This window comes from Bos mutus, chromosome 10 (genome assembly GCF_027580195.1).
Source record: "Bos mutus isolate GX-2022 chromosome 10, NWIPB_WYAK_1.1, whole genome shotgun sequence".
NCBI lineage: Eukaryota > Metazoa > Chordata > Mammalia > Artiodactyla > Bovidae > Bos > Bos mutus.
This window is the reverse complement of record NC_091626.1, coordinates 54,364,598-54,389,321: the sequence shown is the minus strand read 5'-3', so window position 1 is coordinate 54,389,321 and position 24,724 is coordinate 54,364,598. Positions and strand designations below refer to the sequence as shown.

Below are 24,724 nucleotides of genomic sequence, written 5' to 3'. Positions count from 1 at the left end.
GTGAAAAGATGCTCAACATCACTCATTATCAGAAAAATGCAAATCAAAACCACAATGAGGTACCATTTCATGCCAGTCAGAATGGCTGCTATCCAAAAATCTACAAGCAATAAATGCTGGAGAGGGTGTAGAGAAAAGGGAACCCTCTTACACTGTTAGTGGGAATGCAAACTAGTACAGCCACTATGGAGAACAGTGTGGAGATTCCTTAAAAAACTGGAAATATTTCCATACAAATTGTGAAATTATTTGTTATAGCTCTGTGAAGAATACTGTTGGTAGCTTGATAGGGATTGCATTGAATCTATAAATTTCTTTGGGTAGTATACTCATTTTCACTATATTGATTCTTCCAATCCATGAACATGGTATATTTCTCCATCTATTAGTGTCCTCTTTGATTTCTTTCACCAGTGTTTTATAGTTTTCTATATATAGGTCTTTAGTTTCTTTAGGTAGATATATTCCTAAGTATTTTATTCTTTCCATTTCGATATTTGGCAAAACTAATACAATATTGTAAAGTTTAAAAATAAAATTAAAAAAAAAAAACTGGAAATAGAACTGCCATATGACCCAGCAATCCCACTGCTGGGCATACACACTGAGGAAACCAAAATTGAAAGAGACAACATGTACCCCAATGTTCATCGCAGCATTGTTTATAATAGCCAGGACATGGAAGCAGCCTAGATGTCTGTCAGCAGACGAATGGATAAGAAAGCTGTGGTACATATACACAGTGGAGTATTACTCATCCATTAAAAAGAATACATTTGAATCAGTTCTAATGAGGTGGATGAAACTGGAGCATATTATACAGAGTGAAGCCAGAAAGAAAAACACCAATACAGTATACTAACGCGTATATATGGAATTTTGAAAGATGGTAACGATAACCCTGTATGTGAGACAGCAAAAGAGACACAGATGTATAGAACAGTCTTTTGGACTCTGTGGGAGAGGGCGAGGGTGGGATGATTTGGGAGAATGGCATTGAAACATGTATAATATCATATGTGAAATGAATCACCAGTCAAGGTTCGATGCATGATACAGGGTGCTCAGGGCTGGTTCACTGGGTTGACCCAGAGGGATGGTATGGGGAGGGAGGTGGGAGGGGGGTTCAGGATGGGGAACATGTGTACACCCGTGGCGGATTCATGTTGATGTATGGCAAAACCAATACAATATTGTAATTACCTCCAATTAAAATAAGTAAATTTATATTAAAAAATTTAAAAAAAAAAGAATCATTGTAAGTTACTTCAGGGCAGGGACTATTGTGTTGTTCATCTATTTCCAGCCTTTATATAGGTTGTGATACACAATATGTTAACACTTACCATTTGTGGAATGTTACACAAAATAAAATTAGTGAATAAATAAATGAGTAAATGAGTTCTCCTTTATTGTTGAAAGAAAGACAGCTAAACACTTAAACTAATAGAGTGGCTGGGAAAATAAAGAGACTGGAAGAACATGGGGGAAAGAGTTAAGAAGTCTAAATGGAGGATTAGAATGGAACACACCAAGAGGAACAAAACTAGGCAGACTCCCAAACTGAACGCTGGGAAACTAGAGAAAAGAAGATGTTAAATAACAGTTTTGAAAGGAAATGTCTGTGTTTCTATAGGATTTTGTTGTTGTTGTTGTAGAGGGGAAAGTTATATAAGATATTGCTGGTCAGTCTATCAGATATTAGAACTATTTGGAAAATACCCCATAGACAGTAGAATGAAAACAATGTAGATTTGAGAGTTGATTGCATGTAATTGATTAAATCATTCTGTGGATAGATTCTAAGATTAAACCATTTTTGAATGAATTCTGGTGAGAATAAGAATAGGCTAAATTATATCAGTTTATGCTTTTTAAATAAATTGGATCTGTGTTTAGTTGTACTTTATTATGTAAGGATTCTGTCACCAAAAATGCCAGTAATCTGTCTATATTTTCCATTGCAGTGCAATTCAATTGTAATGCAGTTCAATTGTAATGAATTAGGTTGCCAAAATGTTACATATGTTTTTATTGCAGTAGGATTTATGGCAGATTTAAAACTATCTTGTGGCAATCTCATCTGGGAAGACAACTATACAGTCCTCTGAATAGTGGAAATTATTTTAAAGGTTACATTTATAGATAAAATGACAACGTTGCAGAACAGTAGTGACAGACAATCTTACAAATAGATTCTGCAAATAGCATCCACTGTTGCAAGTCAGAGAATAATCACATCGGCGTTGTGTGAAAGGGACTGTTGTTTGTACTTTGGTACAGTTGGCCCTGTGGATCCAGAGGTCGTGCACTTGCAGTTTCAACCAACCCAGGATCACATTTGATTCCTTGGTTATGGTGCTTAAGGAGGACCGACTGTATACCACCATTTTATGTAAAGGACTTGTGCATTTGTGTATTTTGGTATCCACAGTGGGGGAGAAGGGAGTTCCTGGAACCAGTTATCCACAGATACTGAGGAATAACTGGATTTTTAAACCTCAGTTCCACCCCCATTGACAGTAGCATCATTAGTCACATGTTCTAGATTTTTGAGAATTAGAAAAGAATCCTAGAAATTGTCTCATTCATTTTACATTTTTAAAGAAAACCTGATAAGGCATGGAAGTCTCACAACCAGTTAAATGGTTAGGCTATTAGTAAATAGTCTCTTGACTCCCAGTCTAGTACTTTTCCTGTAACATTGTACAACCCTCCTTCTTTAAATGAGGTTTAAAATGAGGAATTTTTATCTCAGCATTGATTTGATTTTATTTATACCCAGGATGTAAGAAATAATAAGAAAGTACCATTTTCTCTTACTAATCAGCATTTTATATGCAATAAATTTGTCAAACAACATGACTGTATTATTTTACTGATGAGAAAAAAGCCTAGATTTTCTGTGCTTTGGCAAGTGACTCATTCCATCTGGTTTAAATTTAGATAGTATTTTTTTAGGAAGATGTTAGTAAATTTTGTTGAGGGAAAAACAATTTTTAAAATGACCTTTGTTTTTTAATCCTTTTTAACTAACAGCAAGAAGTTGAGAAGTTTACAGACCTAGAGAAACTCTACCTCTACCTTCAGCTGCCTTCTGGTCTCAGCAATGGAGAGAAAAGGTATATCTCTTCTTGTCTTTGCCTCAGTTACACTGTTTATATGTGTGTTGTGCTTATTACTGTTTTGCACTATTTCTAAAATCATCAGAAAATGACTGGCAAAACAGTAGATATTTTAGTCTTTGATCATATTTGGTTAAATGTTTACCTGTAGTTTTTGCTAATTTATTTGTGTACCTGGGTACATTTGTGTACCTGAGTCAGTCAGTTTAGTCGCTCAGTCGTGTCTGACTCCTTGCAACCCTGTGAACCGCAGCACACCAGGCCTCCCTGTCCATCACCAACTCCTGGAGTTTACCCAAATTCATGTCCATTGAGTCGGTGAGGCCATCCAACCATCTCATCCTCTGTTGTCCCCTTCTCCTCCTGCCCTCAATCTTTCCCAGCATCAGGGTCTTTTCCAATGAGTCAGTTCTTCGAATCAGGTGGCCAAAGTATTGGAGTTTCAGCTTCAACATCAGTCCTTCCAATGAACACCCAGGATTGATCTGCTTTAGGATGGACTGGTTGGATCTCCTTGCAGTCCAAGGGACTCTCAAGAGTCTTCTCCAACACCACAGTTCAAAAGCATCAATTCTTCGGTGCTCAGCTTTCATTATAGTCCAACTCTCACATCCATACATGACTACTGGAAAAACCATAGGCTTGACTAGACGGACCTTTGTTGACAAAGTAATGTCTCTGCTCTTTAATATGCTCTCTAGGTTCATCATAACTTTCCTTCCAAGGAGCAAGTGTCTTTTAATTTCATGGCTGCAGTCACCATCTGCAGTGATTTTGGAGCCCAGAAAAATAAAGTCTGCCACTGTTTCTACTGTTTCCCCATCTATTTGCCATGAAGTGATGGGACCAGATGCCATGATCTTAGTTTTCTGAATGTTGAGCATTAAGCCAACTTTTTCACTTTCATCAAGAGGCCTTTTAGTTCTTCTTCACTTTCTTCCATAAGGGTGGTGTCATCTGCATATCTGAGGTTATTGATATTTCTCCCAGCAATCTTGATTCCAGCTTGTGCTTCCTCCAGCCCAGCGTTTCTCATGATGTACTCTGCATTAGAAGTTAAATAAGCAGGGTGACAATATACAGCCTTGACGTACTCCTTTTCCTATTTGGAACCAGTCTGTTGTTCCATGTCCGTTTCTAACTCTTGCTTTCTGACCTGCATACAGGTTTCTCAAGAGGCAGGTCAGGTGGTCTGGTATTCCCATCTCTTTCAGAGTTTTCCACAGTTTATTGAGTACCCGAATAAATGCTGTGAAATGCAATTGGCTTATGTTTTATAAATAGATCAATATATTTATGCAGTGTGGGAGATTTTGAAAATTAAACTGAAAAATCAAAGAATAAACATAACTATTGTGAACAATAAAGTGCAAGAATTTTTTTAGGTTGTCAGGTAAGCAGATCACAGAATTTTAAAAAGGGAGGAAAAAGTGAATTCTCTGTATGGCACATGAATTTATGATAAATGTGTGATGTTTTGAGTGCTTGGGTATTACTTTGTTTTCATTAGTAAAAACATGTAATAGCCTCATTTAGAAAATGTAGAGATAAGTTGTTGGTTCATACATTCTACTCTGAGTTTCTCTACCCTTTTAAAATTTCTCAGAATTCATTTCATTTATAGACGTTACACTTAAGAGTCTCCTACTTTAAAAGTATATGTATGAAAAGAAATGGAGTGGAAAATCTGCTGCTTTTACTTTTTCCCCTTGAACCAAATTTTGTAACTGTTTTAATATTTTTTTTGTCCTAGAAATTGGTCAGTAATTTCTTTGGAAATACCTAAATTATTATTGTTTTTGTAGCTGAAATGAATGTCCGAGTCAAATGAGGAGCTTCCCTCACATTGTCTTGGTTGTTCATTTCATGAAATTAGTTTGTAAGTGACAATGCCAGTTAATAAAAACATATAATGTTTAGTGAAGACATTAGTCTGGAGAGGAGGGCCAATTACAGGAAGGCCCATGGAGGGAGATTTGTCCTGTCAGGATCTCTCGAGTGTGAATTCCATTCCAAAGCATAGAAAGTAAAATTTTAGGGTAGTTACTTGAGAATGCTAAGCAAATAGAAAATAAACAATGTTTTCGATAACTTTCATTTTGTAGTTCGATGATTTCATAAGTTTAGGCAAATGAACAGGCAAGTAAGTGAGCAGATGTCCCCTTAGAGGGAGTTGTGGGCTAAACAAATACCTTATGTTTTCAGTACTCCATCACCTCTGCCGTTTTAGAGACAATGGTAGGGGATGGAACAGGGCCATAACTTCAGCCGAACACTAGGTATAGAAAATGGCTCACAACCATAGGTGGACAATTTGTGTTTGGAAAGCTGGGCATATACTCTAAGCCCAGAGTTTGGTTTGATCATTTATAGTGTGTTTACACACAGTCCTTTAGTGGAACATTTAGGCCTGGCTCAAAAATTATCAGTGAATTGCCGTCTGTTTCAGCTAAAATATGTTCTTGTTTTATGATTAGTGATCAGAATGCCATGTCATCTAGTCGGGCACAGCAGATGCATGCCTTCTCCTGGATTCGAAATACCCTAGAGGAGCATCCTGAGACTTCACTGCCCAAACAGGAAGTCTATGATGAGTACAAGTAAGTTGTATGTGTGTATGTCTGGCATACAATGTATTAAAGAGCTTAACTATGGCTATGATGATTTGTTTATCATTGGTGAATATCATGCTGGTATATGAGAATTTAACTTGGACATCTGTAAGATTCCTCCCATGTCTAAGCTTCGCTCATTGTGTATATAATAAAGAACAACATTACTGAGTGAAAGGATTTCTGTAAAATTCTTCTGGATGACAGGAGTGATATCTGAAGGCATAGAGACCTGAGGAAAAAACAAAGTATATGGAATGTTGTGAATTTTCTCAGACAAAGGAGTTCAGCGCCTTGTACATAGGAGACACTCAGACAGTTTTGATTGTACATGTAATTTACTTAAACGTGGTAAGCACAAGTATAGAGGCTAATGGGCCCTTCTGATTAGAGAAAATTAAGAGATCCTAAATCTAGTCTTGTTTAACATTTTATAATTGATTTAGAGTGTTCTGGCAGAGTAAATGAAACCAAAATTTTCTGAATATTGAAATATCAAAGCAAGGAGATTCTCTGTGTTGTCCTTACACAATTTGGAAGAAAAGTATCAAGTAAATGCTGCTGTTAAACCATTGTATGATGCAAAAGAACGACACTTTCTAAGATCATTGGTATCTAGAAAGAAAACTTTCTATCCTCATTAAAAATTCTGATTCACTCACCTTAAGAAATGTGCTAGAGTTGGAGAAAGTTTAAAGGGACATGTCTGAAACAAATCAAGGGTACGAGGTTTAACTGAACAGCTTTAGATGTTTCCTCTTTAGGAAAATTAAAGCTAAGAGTACTTGTGACCCAAATCTGTAAAGTTCATTTTCTCAATCTATAGCAATCTGCTGAATACCGCCTACATGCCATCTCAAACTCTGTTAAGTTCTGAGGATACAATAAATAAGACACAGCTTCTACCCTCAAGAATATGAATTTTATATATATATATGTAATTTTTTTAAGAGCCTTTTTCTAAAGACCTTTTGGACTAGTCATCTTCCAGTTTGGAGTACCTTAATGAGGTTTCCTGAATAAAAACCTAACATAGAGTAACAAGTCTTAAATTGATTCTGTTCTAAATACTCACTGAAAAACCTTTATTTTGAATTATTTCTGTTCATTGCAATGGCAGATATATTTGTGTGAAAACCAATCCCTTTAACAGTCATTAAAATCAAAATCTCTTTGAGAGAATAAATGAAGTTATAATCTAAGACTGTATCTTTTCTTTTAACTGTATTTTTATGCTAAATTAAGATATTATTAGAACTAAAAGGTTTAAGGGACTTTCCACACGCAAAGACAGTTGACTTACAAACTGTTACAAATTTTTATATTTGTTGAAACTTTTGAAGCCTGATAATCACATGTATTTATGAAAGTGATGACTAATGTGTTAGTTTTTCTAATTATGAAAGTAGTATGTATTCATCATGAAAGTTTGACAGATAGTCATAAATGTATAAGAAAACTAGCACCAGTAAATCATACTACCTAAAAATAAACATTTTGGCTTATTACTTCTTTTTATTTTTTCTAACGCCTTCTTTTCTTATTATTGTTTAATCAAATTTTGACCCCACTGCTTATACAATTCTTAAATGAGGAAACTGTTTACAAATAATACTGCAGTGAATATTCTTGACTATAATTTTGTGTAGATTATTAAAATTGGAATTGCTGGCTTATGACCACTGTATATTAAGGATATTAACTACTAAAATGTAATTGTTCCAAGATTACTGTTTATTCTTTAATTTTAGTTTTTTATACGTAGTCAGATCTGTCTACGTCTTTGCAGCTTATGAAATTGCTATTTTGCTTAGAAAGAACTTCCCAGTGCCCCTAGCTGCTGAATAATCCATGTGTATTTTCCCTTGATGTTACTCATTTCATTTTTCATGCATAACCCTTTAGTCCTTCTGGACCAAGTATATATGTTTATTTTTGTAAACAAATGCCTTAAGATAAGGAACTAATTTTAATTTTTTCTAAATGGTTAATTATCCCAGTCTTATTTATTGATAATAAAATTTTTTTTTCACAATACTAATCTAAATGTACCTTTTATCTTACTAAAGCCCTTTGGACTCAGTTTTCTTTTTTTGTATTTTTCTCTTCTTACTTTAACACCATAGTATTTTTAAGTATTTTAGCCAGTAAATGTTTAAAAAGCTAAAAATTAACAGCGATAGGACCAGCCTTCCCTCATGATCCCTTTTTTTCAGAAATGTCCATGGTTTTATTTTCATACCAATCAATTTTTTATGATGCTTGAAATCACTTTTCTAACTTATATTGGCTGTTTTATGAGAAATTGATACTGAAATTTACCAGAATGCTTTTTGGGCATCTGTTAAAATTATTCAGTCCTTATTCTATGATCTATTAATATGATATATAATGATAGTACCTAATATAAACCCTTCTTTTATTCCTAGAATGAATGTCTTCTGCATGTCAGGATGTGTAATCTTTTAGCATACTGTTGATTTCTCTTTTCAAGTATATTTTGTAGGATCTTTGCATCTATATTCATAAGTGAATTTTCTTTTTTGTGCTATCTTTGTCAGGTTTTGATATCAGGGTTAGGCCAGCTTCGTAACTGAATTGGAACTCTTTCCCTAATTTTCTGTGCTCTGGAACAGTTTATATAGCATGGGACTTACTTGTTCTTGAAAGTTTTAAAGAACTCAGCTATAATACCATCTAGGCCTGGAGGCTTTGTTGGAGGTAATTCTTTGACAATTTTTTGTATTTTTTCCTGGTTAGATTTTTTTACTTCATTAATCTATTTTGATCATTGGTTTTTCCTGGAATTCATTCAGATTTTCAAATATATTGGCATGATATTACAAATACTATTCTCTTACAAACAGTATCTTCTTTATCTGTTGTATACTTTTTTATATTTCTAGTTTTATTCATTCGAATTTCCTTTTTTTTTTTTTTCAAATTATACTTAGCTATAGTTTACTTTTATTGGTTTTCTTTTAAAAAACAAAGATTGATATGTTGGTTTTATTTTTTTTGTATTCCGTCTCATTTTTAGGTGTCTTTATTTTTGTTATCCTGATTTTTTTCAGGTTTTTTCCTTACTAAAGATAAGAAGACTTCCTACTTAAGATAAAGACATTTGTATCTATGAATTTGCCTCTTATATTTCTGGCTGTATTCCTTAGGTATGGGTACAGTTGTTACATTTACCATTACTTTCTAATAGTGTGCAATTACAGCTTTGATTACTCCTTTGTACCAAAATACTTAGGAACTTTTTATGTGCTTGAGGGAGTTGGACTTTTTTTTTCCATTTTTGCACTTAATTTCTAGTTATATTACTGGGTTGGCCAAAAAGTTCATTTGGGTTTTTCCGTAACATCTTACCCAATATATTGTAGTCAAAGAATGTGGCTCATTCAGGTTTTTATTTTTTGTAATTGTTGAGGTTTACTCTCAGCCTAACACATTATGAATTTTTATAAATATTTCTGGACATTCTCTTTTTTTGCACTGTATATTGGCTTATATTGATAAATACTAAAACTACTTTGCTGTAATATTCAAATTCTGCAAAAAATCCTTGCTCTTTTGTCTATTAGTTGAGCACAAGTAGTGTGTTAATCTTTTACAAAAGTAATGTTTCTCACAATTTCTTATTTTTGATGGGTTTTTGCTTCTGTCTCTTCAAGACAGAAAACATTCATGATTGTGTATCTTTATGATAGTTAAAACCTGTTCTCAACCAAAAAAAAGATCCTTTGTCACATTAAATGTATGTTAAATTCTCTGATACCAGTATTTGTAACCCATCTTGGATATCAGTCTAATATAAGTGTCTATTTGTCCATCCTTTTAGTCTCACCATTTATATCATTTTGTTTTAGGCAGTTCACATTATTACATTTCTAAAAGTTGTAATCTAACATTGTCTCTGGTCTTGAAATCTGACTGACAGAAGAAGCTGGTGAATGAACCAGTCCCAGAACACTGGTGTTTGCACACAACTAGCAACAGAGATGGCAGCAACCACAGTTCCTGCTGCTTCTTCCTCCTGCATGATAGAGAAACACAAGCATTAATCTTAAGTACATTTCTTACAAAATAATATGCAGCCTGTTTTAGCATTTTTGAAAATCTGTTTGCTTTCATTCTGAGTAGAATCACAAATGTTCAGATTTATAAACTTGACAACTTTGGCTACAGTGTTTCCTGGGACACAAATGTCCAAATCCTTTTTTTTTTTTAATATATTTAATATTTTAAGGAACATGATTGTTTTGCTTTTCAGTTTGTATATAGCCATTAATACAAACTATATTATAACTATATTAATTATTATAACTATATTAATATAGTTGTGATTCTTATAATTATAACTATATTAATATAGTTGTGATTCTTGTGTACTTATGCATGTGAGTTTGTAATTTCTATTGTATTAATCAGTGTAATTTAAATTTTGAGGACAACCTTGAAGTTAGAAATAGATTCTAGTAACATATTTAAGAGCTTTAAATAGTGGACATTTCATGAGTTAAATGGCATATAAATGTTCTCCATCTGCTTAAAATCTAACTCAGACCTAAACATGTGGGCAGAATTTATAAATTTCTTAAATATATATTGTTTAATGTTAGATCATCAGTATAAAGTAAATGAAAGCAGATATTATTCCTGCTTTATAAGTGAGGTCCTTATGATTCAGAAGTAACTGTTCTGGACAAATCTGAAACCAGGATTTCTGACCTTAAAGCTGAACTCTTTTTACATTAATCCCTATTAACTCTAGAAACTTGTCCCAAATGCTGTTCTGTTTATGGGGTAGCATTTTCCAAACCTTAATTGTATTTTAAATATATTTAACTATTTAGAAATAGTAAACTAAAACATAAAAATAATCAGTTTCAGCATTATTAAATTATGTTCTTATTTGACAGCTGAATATGTATATTAAATATACCTAAGACATAAACCGGCAAAAGATTTTTACCATTTAAATTTACATTAATAGTTGTAATGTCTGAGTTGTTAACCTAAATACATTGTCTAGCCTTTAAGTTACAACTTTTCAGGTGTGGTTTTTATTTTTATGCTTCCTTGGTGTGGCCTGTTTCACAGAGGAAGCCTTATCCTGGTTTTCTCTTTTCCCTATGTTTCCAGTGACTTGATTCTCAAGGGGCTAGTTGATAACCTGTCTTTCCTCAACTTCTCTATGTTTCATAGCACTAGTCCCTTTACAGAGTGCTCATTTTTCCTTTCTCAACTTTTTACAGTAATAAGAGAAAGCAGTAATAGTACAGTGGCAGAATAAAGCTAGAATTCTAAATACTGTGTCAGGAAAGGTATTAGTTCTATTATTTGACGCATTTGTAGAGAAGGCTGACTGGTCCCAAATTATGTCAACTATACCAACACATGTTATAGTCATAACAAACAAAGTCTCCTAATTTAAAATCAGTCCTTTCCAGTAACCACTCCCCGCCCCCTGCCCATGGAAACTGCATGTCTATGAACCCAGGTGCTCCATATCTTGAATCTTTATCAATTCATCACTGCTCTTACTACCTTAACTTTTTTATCTGCTCCCAGCATACATTGCAGTTGTTAGGCACTGATTACTTTTCTTTTAGCTAACACTATTAAGACTTCAACTTTACTACTCCTAAGGACAAATTAAAATAAAGTTTTAAAAAATAAATTAATTTGAGTGTATTAATTCACCGAGCATTATATACACAATCCCTACTCTCAAATAAGAGAAACAGACCAGTAAAGAAATGGGTGCAAAGAAAGAGTTACTAGTTCATCTTGGTGAATTGAAATCAGACATCACAGAAGAGGTGACTTGAATAAAAACTAAGATGTTTACCAAGTGGACTAGGGATTCAGAAAGGGCATTCTAGGTGGAAGGTGCAGTACTTAATGCAGGGAGGCTTATGATCAGAGTTCAGGAGAAGATATTGGAGACCAGGCCGAAAAAGTTAGACTACTTCCACATGTAGGTCATGCAGGGTCACTGAAAACTTAGGCAGTAAAAACAACATCAGCAGGAAGTGAGAAACTAAAGTTAAGGAGAGAATTGGTATTTAGGAGTTAGGAATAAGAGCCCTCCAAAAATGAGGTATTTAGGACTTCCCTGGTGGCTCAGACGGTAAAGCGCCTGTCTACAATGTGGGAGACCTGGGTTCGATCCCTGGGTCGGGAATATCCCCTGGAGAAGGAAATGGCAATCCACTCCAGTACTATTGCCTGGAAAATCCCATGGACAGAGGAGCCTGGTAGGCTACAGTCCATGGGGTCGCAAAGAGTCAAACACGACTTCACTTTCATTTTCACTTTCAAAAATGAGGTACAATTTAAAAGAGAAACAAGAAACCATGTTGTGTGATAATGTAAGAAAAGAGATTATTTTGAGACTGGAATTCACCCCAATCTCCTGTGCCTCGGGCAGCTCAAATAAGAGGGAGACAAGAAAAAGTCAGTTAATAGGCCCGTAGACTCTTGCCAGAGCAGTTTCCTTATCTAGGGGATGAAGCCTGATTTCAATGTCATGAAAGGTAAACAGATGGTAAGTAAAGAACTTGAGTAAAGACTTGTTTTTAAAGAGTTAGAGAAAGAAAAAGTAGTTAGAACTAGAGGCTTAAGGTAGTGAGAGCAGTTTTTTTTTAAGTCTCATCCATTAGATATCAAGTTAATTTGCATATAGCAATATCCAGGGAACAGTAGTTGCAACAAGAAGAAGGAAGTCAGTTTTTCTTTCGCCAGCTCTGTGATCAGTAGGGATCCAGGCTTCTAAGTCCCCACTCCACCACCCATAATCTTTAGTCTGGTTTTACTTGTGTTATATGTTGTGCTTAGTCACTCAGTCTTGACTGACTCTTTGCGACCTCATGGATGGTAGCCTGCTAGGCTCCTGTGTCCATAGGGATTCTCCAGGCAAGAATACTGGAGTAGGTTGCCATGCCCTCCTCCAGGGCACCTTCCCAACCAAGGGATCGAACCCAGGTCTCCCCATTCACCTCCACATTGCAGGTGAATTCTTTACCGTCTGAGTCACCAGAGAAGCCCAAGAATACTGGAGTGGGTGGCCTCTCCATCCTCCAGAGGGTCTTCCAAACACAGGAATTGAACCCAGGTCTCCCGCATTGAAGGCAGATTCTTTACTATCTGAGCCATCAGGGAAGCCCCTGGTTTTTTGCCATCCAAAACAAGCTACTATAGCTGAGGGGAGAGCTAAGAAATTTAGAATTCAGATGCATTAAAGAAGGGAGGAAAAGGTTGAAAATCACTGACTGATGATGTTACTTACTTAAAATTAATCATCCTGTCTTCTGCTGGCTTTCTAAATTACCATTTAAACATATGTTTTTCTCCCTCTTCCCAAATAGATACTTAAACAAAACTTTGCACTAGTCTTTGCTTATTATAAAACCACACGAATTCATTTATTTTTATTTGTGATAAAATACACACATAAAATTTACCATTTTTAAGTTTATAGTTTGGTCTTACTAAGTACAGTCACATTGTTCTACCACACCACCATACATTCAGGGAACTCTGCTTGCAAAACTGAAACTCTTACCCATTAAACGAAAGCTCACCATTCTCTTTCCCCCATCCCCTGGCTGCCACTGTTCTGCTTTTCTGTCTGTTGAGTTTGAAGCAGAATCCTACAGTATGCTCCTTTTGGAATAGCTTATTTCAATCAGCATAATGTCTTCAAGGTTCATCCGTGTTGTAGCATGTGTCAGAATATTCCATTATGTGTATTCACCATTTTGTTTTTCCATTTGTCTGCTGATGGGTACTTAGGTTGCTCTTCTACATTTGGGCTGTGATGAATAATGCTTCTGTGAACATGGCTATGCAGAATCTCTTCAGGATCTACTTGCAGTTATTTGGGGTATATGCCTAAAATTGGAATTGCTGGATCATATGGTTCAGTTCAGTTCAGTTCAGTCACTCAGTCGTGTCCGACTCTTTGCGACCCCATGGACTGTAGCATGCCAGGCCTTCCTGTCCATCACCAACTCCCGGAGCTTACTCAAACTCATGTCCATAGAGTTGGTGATGCCATCCAATCATCCCATCCTTTGTTGTCCCCGTCTCCTTCTACCTTCAGTCTTTCCCAGCATCAGGGTCTTTTCCATATAGTAATTCTATTTTAATTTTATGAGGGATTATCATACTGTTTTTCATAATGACTGCACTGCGTAAGTTTCTCCATACCTTGTCAACCCTTACTATTTTCTGGGGTTTTTGGTAGTGGCCGTTTTAGTGGATGTGAGGTGCTATCTTATTGTGGATTTGATTTGCATTTCCTGAATGATTAGTGGTATTGAGCATGTCTTCATATACTTTAGACCTATTGCCTATCTTCTCTGGTGAAATGTATTCAAATTCTTTTACTATTTATGAATTGGGTTGTTTTTATGTTGTTGAGTTCTAGGAGTTCTCTGTATATCATGAATATTAACCTCTTATCAGATATTTTTTGATTCTGCAAATAGTATACACTATGTGTTGATTATAACAAATTAAAACAGTCTGAAAATGAAGCATCAAATTAAAATCTTCTTTATTCACCCCTTCATCTCACTATCTTCTTGAAATTTAAGTATTCCTAAAGCTTAAGTATTTAAGTTTTATCTTTCTGTTCTCGTTTTCTGTATACCTGAGTCCTATCAGTTATTCATAAGGTTTTAAGATTCAAATGAAACTATACTGTATATATTGTTCTTACTATTTTATCACTAAGCATATATGTTAGGTAGCTCTCCTTGTCTGTATATGTAGAGTTCTTATGGTTTTTTTTAACTGCTACACAATATTTCATAGTATAAATATTCTATGCTATGTGTTTGTATCTGTGTCTATGTGTGCTTATACCTTTCCTTTTATTGGTGAGCCTTTAGGTAATTCTTGATTTTTCTACTATTAAAAATGCTGTACTCAATAGCCTTGAATTCAATGTCTCTGAACTTGGGTACTTTGATACTTCTATTGAAGTATAGAATATGATTGAGTCCTGAACATTGCAGGGGTTAGGAATGCTGACCCCAAGCAGCCAAAAATCCACTATAAATTTACACTTGGTCCTCCATATCCTTGGTTGTACATCTGGGAATTTAACCATCCAAGGATACTATAATACTGTAGTAGTATTTATTTTTAAAATTCTGCATGTAAGTGAACCCATGTAGTTTAGATTCAGGTTGTTCAAGGGTCAAAGGTACTTATAAGGGTCAAAGTTACTTATAAGCATCAAAAGCTATAGTTTATTGATTTTAATTTAATTTTTGGATGATTACAGTCATGATTATAAAGTATAAAGCATAAAAAGTATACAAAGAAGAAATTCCATCTCATCTTTATCTTTCAGCCATCCATTTTCTATCCCTGTAGACAACAAATCATGTTAGTTTCTTTTCTGTCATGCAGGCAATATTTTGTGACAGTGTACAGGTAAGCTCTATTACAGATTTTTATTTCTGCTTTCTTTATATACTATTTACATGGTTTTTTACTTTGCAGTTGTTCACTCAGCAACATATCCAGAGATCTTTCCATAACAAAACATTGATTATTGTTTTAATACACTGGCATTTCTTTTTCTTGGGGATGGTTTTAATTACTGTACAATGTTAGGAACCTCTGTCCATAGTTCTCTTGTCAAAACTCCAAGAGCCAGTGCTTTCTCTTGGCAAAACTCTGTTAGTCTTTGCCCTGCTTCATTTTGTACTCCAAGGCCAAACTTGCCTATTACTCCAGTTATCTCTTGACTTCCTATTTTTGCATTCCAGTCCCCTATGATGAAAAGGATGTCTTTTTTTGGTGGTAGTTCTAGAAAGTCTTGTAGGTCTTCATACAACCATTCAACATAGCTTCTTCGGCATTAGTAGTTGGGGCATGTACTTGGATTACTGTTATATTGAATGGCTTGCCTTGGATATGAACAAAGATCATTCTGTCATTTTTGAGATTGCACCCAAGTACTGCATTTCAGACTCTTCTGTTGACTATGAGGACTACTCCATTTCTTCTAAGGGATTCTTGCCTACCGTAGAAGATATAATGGTCATATGAATTAAATTCACCCATTCCAGTCGACTTTAGTTCACTGATTCCTAAAATGTTAATGTTCACTCTTGCCATCTCCTGTTTGACCACTTTCAATTTACCTTGATTCGTGGATCTAACATTCCAGATTCCTATTGTTCTTTACAGTACGGCAGTATTGTTCTTTATAGCTTCGGACTTTGCCTTCACTGCCAGATGCATCCACAACTGGTCATTGTTTCCGCTTTGGCTCAACCTCTTCATTCCTTCTGGAGCTTTCTCTCTCTTCACCAGTAGCAAAAGGCAAATTTCTTTTTGCCTTTTCTACTGTTCATGGGGTTCTCAAGGCAAAAATGCTGAAATGGTTTGCCATTCTCTTTTCCAGTGGACCACGTTTTGTCAGAACTCTCCACCATGACCCATCAGTCTTGGGTGGCCCTACATGGCATGGCTCATAGTTTCATTGAGTTAGACAAGGCTGTGATCCATGTAATCAGTTTGGTTAGTTTTCTGTGATTGTGGTTTTCATTCTGTCTGCCCTTTGATGTATGAGGATAAGAGACTTGTGGACGCTTCCATTGGGAGGGACTAGCAAGTCTGAATAAGATGGTGCAGTAGAAGGATGTGTGTTCATCTTCTCCTGTGAGTGTCCAGGAATCTCCCGAGGAGGTGTGGATTGAGAGTGGCCTGCCGCGGGGTCAGAGGCACTGACTACAACAGTCCTGGGAGCTGCGGCATGCTGGCATAAGTCCTTTTGAAGGAGGTCGCCATTACCACCATTACCCTTATGAGATTTGTAACATTGTACAGGAGGCAGTAATCAAAACCATCCCCAAGAAAAAGAAATGCAAAAAGGCAAAATGGTTGTCTGTCTGAGGAGGCCTTACAAATAGCTGAGAAAAGAAGGGAAGCAAAAAGGAACAGTATACCCATCTGAATGCAAAGTTCCAAAGAATAGCAAGGAGAGATAAGAAAGCCTTCCTAAGTGAGCAGTGCAAAGAAATACAGGAAAACAATAGAACGATAAAGACTGGAGATCTTTTCGAGAAGATTGGAGATACCAAGGGAACATTTCATGCAAAGATGGGCATAATAAAGGACAGAAACAGTATGGACCTAACAGAAGCAGAAGATATTAAGAAGAGATGGCAAGAATACACAGAAGAACTGTACAAAAAATCTTCATGACCCAGATAACCACAATGGTGTGATCGCTCACCTAGAGCCAGACATCCTGGAATGCGAAGTCAAGTGGGCCTTAGGAAGCATCACAACAAACAGAGCTAGTGGAGGTAATGGAATTCCTCCATTCCTCCTGTTTCAACTGCTGAACTGTTTCAAATCCTAAAAGATGATGCTGTGAAAGTACTACACTGAATATGCCAGAAAATATGGAAAACTCAGCAGTGGCCACAGGACTGGAAAAGGTCAGTTTTCATTCCAATCCCAAAGAAGAGCAATGCCCAAGAATGTTCAAACTACCACACAATTGCATCCATTTCACATGCTTGTAAAGTATTGCCCAAAGTTCTCCAAGCTAGGCTTCAACAATACATGAACCGAGATTCTTCAGATGTTCACACTGGATTTAGAAAAGGCAGAGGAACCAGAGATCAAATTGCCAACATCTGCTGAATCATCGAAAAATCAAGAGAATTCCAGAAAAAATCTATTTCTGCTTCATTGACCACGCTAAAGCCTTTGACTGTGTAGATCACAACAAACTGTGGAAAATTCTTAAAGAGATGGGAATACCAGACCTCCTTAACTGCCTCCTGAGAAACCTGTATGCAGGTCAAGAAGCAACAGTTAGAACAACAGATTGGTTCCAAACTGGGAAAGGAGTACGTCAAGGCTGTGTATTATCACCCTGCTTATATGCAGAGTACATCATGTGAAATGCCAGGCTGGATGAAGCACGTGCTGGCATCACGATTGCAGGGAGAAATACCAATAACCTCAGATATTCAGATGGCATTACCCTTATGGCAGAAAGCGAAGAGGAACTAAAGAGCCTCTTGATGAAAGTGAAAGAGTAGAGTGAAAAGCTGGCTTAAAATTGAACATTCAAAATATGAAGATCATGGCATCCAGTCCCATTACTTCATGCCAAATAGATGGGGGAACAATGGAAATAGAGACAGACTTTCTTTTCTTGGCTCCAAAATCACTGCTTATGGTGACTGCAGCCCTGACACTTACTTGCTTCTTGGAAGAAAAACTATGACAAACCTAGACAGCATATTAAAAGCAGAGACATTACTTTGCAGACAAAGGTCCGTATAGTCAAAGCTATGATTTTTCCAGTAGTTACTATGTATGGATATAAGAGTTGGACCATAAAGAAGACTGAGCGCCAAAGAATTGATGCTTTCAAACTGTGGTGTTAGAGAAAACTCTTGAGAGTCCCTTAGACTGCAAGGAGATCAAAACAGTCAGTCCTAAAGGAAGTCAATCCTGAATATTCATTGAAGGGACTGATGCTGAAGCTGAAGCTCCAATACTTTGGCTGCCTGATGCATAGAGCCAACTCATTGGAAAAGACCCTGATGCTGGGAAAGATTGAAGGCAGGAGGAGAAGGGATGACAGAGGACGAGATGGTTGGATGGAATCACTGACTCAGTGGACATGAGTTTGAGCAAGCTCTGGGAGATGGTGAAGGACATGGAAGTCTGATATGCTACAGTCCATAGGGTGGCAAAGAGTCAGACAAGATTGAGCAGCTGAACAACAGCAACAAATGTAACTTTCATTGAGGTGTAACATTCACACAGAAAAGTACACAACTTGTAATTGTATAGCTAGATAAATTTTCCCATAGTGAGTATGTTCCTATTACTCGCTTCTGTATCAAGAAACTGAGCATCACCACCATCCCAGAGGTCCCTTGGTCCTCTTGCAGTCACTGTCCTTCCCACCATCTCACCCCAGCCATGCCAAGAGTAACTGCTCTCCTGTCTTCTAACACCATGGTTTAGCTTTGCTTGTTTTAGAACATTATATGAATGAAATTATATAATGATAAACATTATGTTTGTAAGATTCAGTCATTTTGCTTTCTGTAGTTTTGGTGCATTCATTCTAATTGCTGTTTGGAATTCTGTTTATGAATATCACAATTTCTTTTTCCATTCTACTTTGTGTGGACATTGTTGTTTTTTAGTCATTAAGTCATGCCCAACTCTTTTTGTGACCCCACAGACTTCAGCCTGCCAGGCACCTCTATCCATGGAACTTCCTAGGCAGGAATACTGGAGTAGGTTGCCATTTCCTTCCCCAGAGAATCTTCTCAGCCCAGGGATCGAACCTGCATCTCTTACCTTAGTAGGCAGGTTCTGTATCACTGAGCCATCAGGGAAACCTGTGTATGGATGTTAGGTTTTTTGTTTGCCTTTCCTTGATGACTAATAAAGTTGAGTGACTTTTTAATTTTTTTTTTTCTTTTTGGCCCATTGGATATCCTTTCTTGTGAAGAATCTATTTAAGTCTTTGTTTATTTTTCTCTTCTATATAATCATTAAAGGCAGGTAGATATATCACACCTCATTTTCTGCTGACTTGGTTTCTAGAAGAATGCCATACTGTTTACATCATAGCTATATATATATTTTTTTAATTTGAGACTTTATGAAGCAGATTAAATCAGAAACTGATCGATGTTTTTCAGAAGGATAATGATGTACTGCTACCCATCAACATATATGTATTGAATACCCATTGTATAAAACTCTACTTGCCTCATTGGTGATGCAAAGAACCACTCACTAATGTACTTGCAAATTATCTTCTCCATTCCTTAGTTTCTTCATCAATAAAATGGTGTGAATACACAAAGTGATGTTGGAGTTGTTTGGGTATTTTAAATATATACAGCCTTGTTCCTATCTGAACTTATCCTTTTACTAAAATGATTTCAGAAATATTTGAAACTATTGAGGAAAATTGTGATAAAAATCGGATTTGAGCAGAAACTTAAAGAACAGTAATGGTTAATCAAGAATTAATTGAATCAAAGCCCACTGCTTCAGTTTTTTCATTCATTCTTAAACTGTATGCAGAAACTATATTTATATACTCTGAACATTTTATGTGAAGTTAATTTAATTTAAAATTTAAAACCGAGACAATCTAGAAATAAAAGTAAGCACACTAATATAGTATGTACTTATACAAAGTGATATGTATAATTTTTTAATTTAAAAAAAAATTACAGTTCAATTTGACCAAAAGGATAATTGTTTTAAATAGCTGTTTTATAAACAATAGTGAGAAATCAAGTCTTTCTTAAGAAATAATAAAAGCAGAAATATTTACTTTTTATTATTTAAAAATTGACACAAATTTTTTTCTCAAACTTATTCAGGATTTATCAGTGACTACCTTGAAGTTTATGTTTTTTATTAGTAATTTTAAAACTTCAGGATAATATCCTTAATATTATCAATCATGATTCATCATGACTGAATCTTTTTCATGGGATTAATACCTAAAATCATTTCAGCCAGTAATCCCATAAAAAAAGGAAAGGCAAATTAGAAGGAAAGACCTGGTTAGTAAGGTCATACATGATCGTTCATTATATATATTATATATACATATATATATATATATATATATGTGATAGTTTAACTCTTCTTTAAATTAATTTTTTGTTTTCAAACTGATCTTTTAGATAAATTGTTTATTATGTAGTTGCCACAAAAATAAGATTTATCAGCTGAATTTGAAAGGTGATATTTGATCTTAGTCTAAGCTCAACTTGGTAGTACTGTTTAACAGCTCTTAATTTCTCTCCAGGACCTAGACTGAAAGACGCTATAACTAACCAGAGACTTACGCCTTGCTTTTCCAACTGTTCTGTTCTCTGGGACACCAAATCATCATGTACTTTACACTATGTACTTCTGCAGTGTTCTCTGAGTGTTCCTACCAAATGCCAGAGCCTGGTGAACTTCAGCCATGCCTCAGACTCAACTGTGTATCATTGTTCTGCCCAGAACATGAAACAATAAGAAAAATAAAATCTGTTTGTGATCAAGGTTAAGCCCTTTCAAAGAGTTTTCTCTCCAGAGATCTAATTGCACCTTAAAATTACTGGAGGATTTCAACAACTGTTAAACGTTCAAAGGCTCAGGCTAATTAGATGTTTGACCATATTACTTTTTCCTCATTTATGTGTTAGCTAGCAAATACATCATTTTCTTAATACTTGTAAGGGAGTATAATGCTACTGTGTCTTTGGGACTGTTCTAAATTCCCATATCTTTTATTGTCATCTGGAATACATGAATGTTAGTAATACTGTAGGTCTTGGTAAGGAATAGGCTTTTAATAGAAATTAATACTTTTTAATAAATTCTTCTTTATAAATATTAGAAAAATTTCAGTGATATAGTTTTGGTTGCTTTCCAAGCATTCAGTTTGCTTATACTCACTAGTTAGTAATAAAAGCTTCTTATCTGTAAAATGAATGGATTAGGCTGGATGACCGAATTCCAGATGTACCCCTTTATGCAAGTTTCTCATCTATGAAATGTGTATCATAAAAAATACCTGGGAAAATAGTTCAAGATGGTGATATAAGATCTTGAATTCACCTCCTCCCATGGACATATTGAGTCTGTAGTCTAAACAGAATAATTTCCTCTTTAAAAAACCTAAAGGCTGGCTAAGTGATGACTACAGGTCACAGAAATAGGAAGAAAACCACACAGAAGAAGGTAGGAGAGGCTCATAAACGCCACCAACCTTTAATCAGGAGGAAACTCAAAACCTAGAGGTTCTCATAAGAAACAAAGGGTTCAAACCCACATTGGGCAGCCCATGTTTTAAGACCTGAACCTAAGAGACAAGCCCTCAAAACATCTAACTTTGAAAGCGAATGGGGCTCATGTCCTGAGACCCATAAGACTGTAAGTTTCTGAGTAATGGCTATTGGAGGGCCCACATACTTGAAGTTACCCGCCCCAGGGTTCAGCTCAGAGTTGTCTTGCTCAGACTTAAGTGAAAGAGGGTCACCTACTTACATTAAAGTATCAGCCTGGGGGCCAGACACCCAATTGAAGACACATGTAGGAGACAACTGGAACACTCTCCAGGGATAGACTGGTATGTGCTGTCTTTGCACTCTCCCTTTGCTCTGCTCCAGAATACCAGTTATCACCCAGAAGGAAGCTGCTACATGTATCTGGTTCCCTGATTTTTGCGACTTCTGTCCAGTTTATATAATTTATATAAATTACATAGTTTATATAATTAAAGATAAGGTAAGATAACTTGTAAATTTTTATATAAAAAGCAATTTGATAAAGTTCTTATTTTAACTATTTAAGTTATTTTACATAAATTATTTCCAGCCAATCTATTTATTTATTTACTTTTAATTGGAGGATAATGGCTTTACAATATGTGTTGATTTCTGTCATACATCAACATGAATCAACCTACCTTTGGAGGCCAGGGGAGCTTGTGTTCCTGGTCCAATGTAACTGTAACAGTCATCCAAAAAGGAGATTATACCCTTGTCTGGCACTCTGATTTTTATAGCTGCTGCCAGAGGAGACATCTACATAGCATGGGATGGGTGCCAGTGGAGCTTATAGTCCTGGGTCCCATGGAACTGTAACCAACAGAGAAAGAGTTGTTTCATAACTCCTACCTCCAGGCACAACAACAGTCACAGACCCAAGAGCTCGGTTTTTCTGTGAAAGAAACCTGTTACCCGGCTGTGATGGCTGCAGCCTGAGGGGGTAGGCTTCTAAGTAAGTGTGCATCTGGGGACTGATTGTAATCCTTTTCGGAGACATCAGAGAGCTGGTGCTGTCTTCATGCTCTCCCTCTGCCACACTCCTGAGTGCCAGTATGCCCCCAAGGGGAGGTTTACTCGCATCTAGCAGCCTGGGTTTTGTAGCTGCTGCCTAGGGAATGCTGCTAAATTAACTGGCTCTGGTAGTCAGCGGGGCTTGCATTCCTGGGCCATTCCAATGGAATGTGGCAGTTGGAGTGATAATTCTTGGTGAACAAAACACTGCACAGCTAGCAGACTTGGGCACAGCCCCCCAGTTTTTCTGTGAAAGAGGCTTTTTTGCTCTGGCCCAAGGGGCAGGCCTCAGGTTTGGGGTATGTCTAGTGGCCTACGGAGCTACTCAAAAGAAACAGAGGTAATCTCACCTCTTTCCCTCTGTCTTGCTCCAGCTCACCAGTGTCTCACAGAAAAGTGCTTATACTCTTTTCAGGAGCCCTGATTTTTGCAACTGCCCAGGGGACACCTCCAGATTGTTTGGCTCTGGTGCCAGCAGGGCTTATGTTTGTGATCACACTGACCTGTATATACCTGCATACTTTTAAAAGCTGCTACTAGGGTCTGACTTCAGTCAGCCTGATTTTAGGTGCTGAGATCCCCTTCTTTGGGGCCCTGATAGGTCTTGGTACATACTTAAGTAGTGGGAGTTATTAAAAAATATAATAGACCACTTGGACAAGTACAAAAGTTTAAGGGCCAAACCAAGACCTAGGACAGGTTTGAACAACGAGTTTAATCTCCTGTACTCCTTCAAGACTGAGTGGATGGTGGTTTCACCTACTGCATAGAAACCATCACAAAATCAAGCAAAATAAAGAAACAAAGGAATATGTTCCAAATAAAGCATAAGGTAAAACCTCAGCAAAAAAACCTTAATAAAATGGAGATAAGACACATTATAATTAAAGTGTCAAAAGTTAAATACAAGGAGAAAATCTTTAAAGCAGCAAGAAAAAGCAACCAGTTACAAATAAGCAGACCCCCATAAGATTATCTGCAGATTTGTCAGCAGAAACTTTATAAGCCAGATGGGACTGGCACAATATATTCAAAATGCTGAAAGGGAAAAATCTCCAATAAAGAGTACTCTACTCAGTAGAGTTAAAGAGGGAAGTTCATGGTGATAAATGCCTACCTCAAGAAACAACAGCAGCCTCAAAAAACCTTTCTTTTCACCTCAAGAGACTAGTTAAAGAAGAACAAAGCCCAAAGTCAGTAGAAGGAAGGAAATAACAAAGAGCAGAAAAACTGTTAGCTAGAGTCACCAAGAGAAAAAGAGAGGAGTCAAATAAATGACATCAGAAATAAAGGGGAGATAGTACAACTGATACCGCAGAAATACAAAGGATCATAAGAGACTACTTTAGACAGTGACATACCAACATATTGAACAATCTGGAAGAAATGGATAAATTCCTAGAAACATACAACCTACCAAGACTGAGATCATAAAGAAATAGAAAATTTGAACCAACTAATTACTAGTTAAGGAGATTGAATCAGTAATCAAAAACCTCCCAAATGTTCTACCAAACATTTAAAGAATAATTACTATCTATCTTTCTCAAACTCTTTGAAAAAATAGAAGAGGTGGGTGGAAACTCCAAACTCATTTCATGAAGCCAGAATTACCCTGATCCCAAAACCAGACAAGGATGCCGAAAGAAAAGAAAATTACAGACAATATTCCTGTTGAATATAGATGTAAAAATTCTCAGAAAATAGTAGTAAACTGAATTCAACAATACGTTAAAAGGATCATACAACATGATCAAGTGGGATTTATTCTAGAGATAAATGTTGCTGGGTCAACATTCACAAATCAATCAATGTGATACAACACAAAGTGAAGGATAAAAATCATATGGTTATCTCAGTAGCTACAGGAAAAGCATTTGACAGAAATCAACATTCATTTATGATGAAAAAAACTCAATAAAGCAACTGTGAAGGAAATGTACTTCAACATAACAGAAGCCATATACAACAAGCCCACAACCAATGTCATACTCAAAAGCTGCCCACTCTTGCCACTTTTACTCACCATAGTACTGGGAGTCTTAGCCCTTGCAAGTAGGCAAGAAAAAGAAATAAAAGGCATCCCTATTGGAAAGGAGAAAGTAAACTGTCAACA

General features: G+C 36.2%; 1 protein-coding gene across 1 annotated transcript in view; it reads left to right on the top strand.

The window, feature by feature from the left end:
* RFX7 (regulatory factor X7) overlaps positions 1–24,724 on the top strand; it is a 141,171-nt gene that overhangs the window by 93,119 nt on the left and 23,328 nt on the right. Inside the window, 2 exon segments of the mRNA XM_070377950.1 lie at positions 3,040–3,122; positions 5,603–5,725. Coding sequence (XP_070234051.1) covers positions 3,040–3,122; positions 5,603–5,725 — 206 coding nt within the window.